Below are 2599 nucleotides of genomic sequence, written 5' to 3'. Positions count from 1 at the left end.
GGATGTAGTCCACACACAGCCCATGGATGGCTCTTGACAATTATTTTTAAAAATTGCTAAAAGTGTTTGAGAGAGAGAAACAAAACAATGAGATTTTAAGAGAAATGTCAAAACAACAGTACTAACCACATAAAACACTATCTGCAGAAATCACATGAGCAAAATCTCTTCATGAAAAACACCAGTAGAAGTTTTAAGATCCTTCAATTTCTCTATACAATTAGTTCCTCTAATTACAATTTGTCTCTCTTTTTAATTTTAGTCATGACTTCCCTAAGTGCAACTTTGACATCCTTGTTCCTCAAACTGTAGATCAAAGGGTTGAGCATGGGAACCACATTAGTGTAGAAAACAGAAGAAAATTTTCCCTGGTCCATAGATCCAGGAGAAGAATATTTAAGATACATGAATGCAGCTGATCCAAAAAAGAGAGAAATAGCAATGATGTGAGAGCTGCAGGTAGTGAAGGCTTTTGATCTTCCATGAGTGGATTTGATGTGAAGAATGCTGGTAAGAATGAAAATGTAAGAAGTCAATATGGTAAAGCTGGGGACTGTGATATTAATGCCCACCACAACAAGAACGACTACTTCATTGACATAGGTGCTGGTGCAAGAAAGTTGGAGAAGGGGGAGTATGTCACACAAGTAATGGTTGATGACATTGGCATTGCAGAAGGTCAGTCTAAGCATGCAGCCTGTGTGGGCAGCGGCACCAACAAATCCCATCACATAGGCACCAAGAGACAATGCAGAACAGACCTGCTGGGACATGGTGACCCTATACAGCAATGGGTTACAGATGGCCACATAACGATCATAGGCCATTGAGGTCAACATGTAGCACTCAGAGATGACAAAAAAGAGAAAGAAAAACAGCTGAGTCATGCAGCCCACATAGGAGATGGCATTCCTCTTGGAGATAAAGTTCATCAACATTTTGGGGCTGAAAACAGAAGAGTAACAGAGATCAATGAAGGACAGGTTGAAGAGGAAGTAGTACATAGGGGTGTGCAAGTGAGAATTGAGACCAATAAGTGTGAGCAAGCCAAAGTTGCCCACAATGGTGACAATGTAGATCATTAGGAACAGGTGAAAGAGGGGAAGCTGAAGCTCCTGAAGATCTGTTAATCCAGCCAGAACAAACTCAGTCACCAGGGAGTCATTTCTGGTCAGCATTCTCTTTGTTGAGAGTCTGGGAGAACAGAACAAATCTTCATTAATAGAGGACCCATGTATCTGCTTTTGTCATTGATGGGGAGGGTACTGGCAGATTTCCTGTAAATTATCCCTTGCTTCATGTCATCTGAATGAACCCTCCTTTTTAACTTCAATCACCCTCTCATTTTTCTGTATTTACTGAATGTGAAACAATAATTTCTCCTGTCCTGGCTAGTAGAAAGGTGGAACCGCTGTGACACAAACCCACCTGCTGGTGAGCTATGTAGTGGGGATATCTCTCTCCAAACTCCCTCTACTTCATCTGTTCCCTCAATTACTTGCCTCTAATCATATTTCCATTACTCTACCAGACACCTCAGTTTTCCTGTGCTAACTAAGGGAAGAATTATTTTAGGGAAGAGAATGTATCAATATTATTCTTCCTAGAAAGGAGTATCCCCTAGTCTGTAGAGATCCCATATACCATACTACAAGAATCCATAAAGTCAACAATTGATAACAGGTATGGAGAAGATCCTTGGCAGCTTAAGATTCAGAATGATATATACGTCAGTGTTGGTACACATATTTTTCTACTGCATCTTGGCTACACAGAGGCCAGAAAAAAGATGACAAATGTGTTTTCAAAGATCAAATATGAGGTGATGAAGCAGAATCATAATTTATATGAGTGCTGATTATATTAGTTAAGTTTGAAAAATTTGCCCAACTGTGTTCTTACAACATATAAACTCTGTATGTATAGCACATAGCAGTATTTGTAAAGGGCTGTATGTTGGTGTGTTCCTGTTATACTCCTAAAACTGAGAGAGAAGCCAACACAGCAAGATCTAGATGAGAAAAATGCAAGCAGTAGATTCAGGGCTCCATGCTGCTAAATTTTTGATTATTCAACATAATAATTCTACTCATTCTTTACTCAGATGGAGAGTGAGAGATAGAGATCAGAGGAACTCACCTCCTTCCACTTAAAGAACTCAAGTGATCACCCTTTATACATATTTCACCTCTACTGTCCTGGAGGACGAACTGGCTTCCAGGTATCTGAGCTGATCACTTGCTTTGCAAGATTCTTCCTCCTTACTGAAAAAGGTATCAGAACACGGATTTCACAATCTGAGTGTTCCAAGACTCATTCTGAAATATAGATGAAACTTCTAGTTATAAATTTTACAAAAGGGTATAAAGAAAAGCCATGGGCTTGACATCAGAGCCAACACATCACAGAACATATTGCATTTGATGAGGACTTATAGTTATTTGGGCCTGATTAGAAATTCAGGAATGTGTGGTCCCCTAGGATGAGATCACCCCATGGTGATAAATGAAGAAGAAAAGAAACATTGGTGTTTGGGTTTACATACTAGTTGACGACAGTAGACATGGTCCTCCCCTCAAGGGCTCTTGAATCCCAAGGG

The 2599-nt window shown here is 39.8% G+C and overlaps 1 protein-coding gene across 1 annotated transcript; it reads right to left on the bottom strand.

The window, feature by feature from the left end:
- Positions 1-233: 233 nt before the first annotated feature.
- On the bottom strand, positions 234-1178 carry LOC308632847 (olfactory receptor 8B3-like; the record flags this gene model as incomplete). The annotated part of the gene is made up of 1 exon (XM_081265207.1): positions 234-1178. The coding sequence occupies one exon, from the start codon at positions 1176-1178 to the stop codon at positions 234-236; it is 945 nt and encodes a 314-aa protein (XP_081121333.1).
- Between the last annotated feature and the right edge of the window lie 1421 nt (positions 1179-2599).

Source organism: Spermophilus citellus, assembly GCF_964194105.1.
Source record: "Spermophilus citellus genome assembly, chromosome: 2".
Taxonomy (NCBI): Eukaryota; Metazoa; Chordata; class Mammalia; order Rodentia; family Sciuridae; genus Spermophilus; species Spermophilus citellus.
Note: the sequence above shows the minus strand (reverse complement) of the source record. Positions and strands in the feature narration are given on the sequence as shown.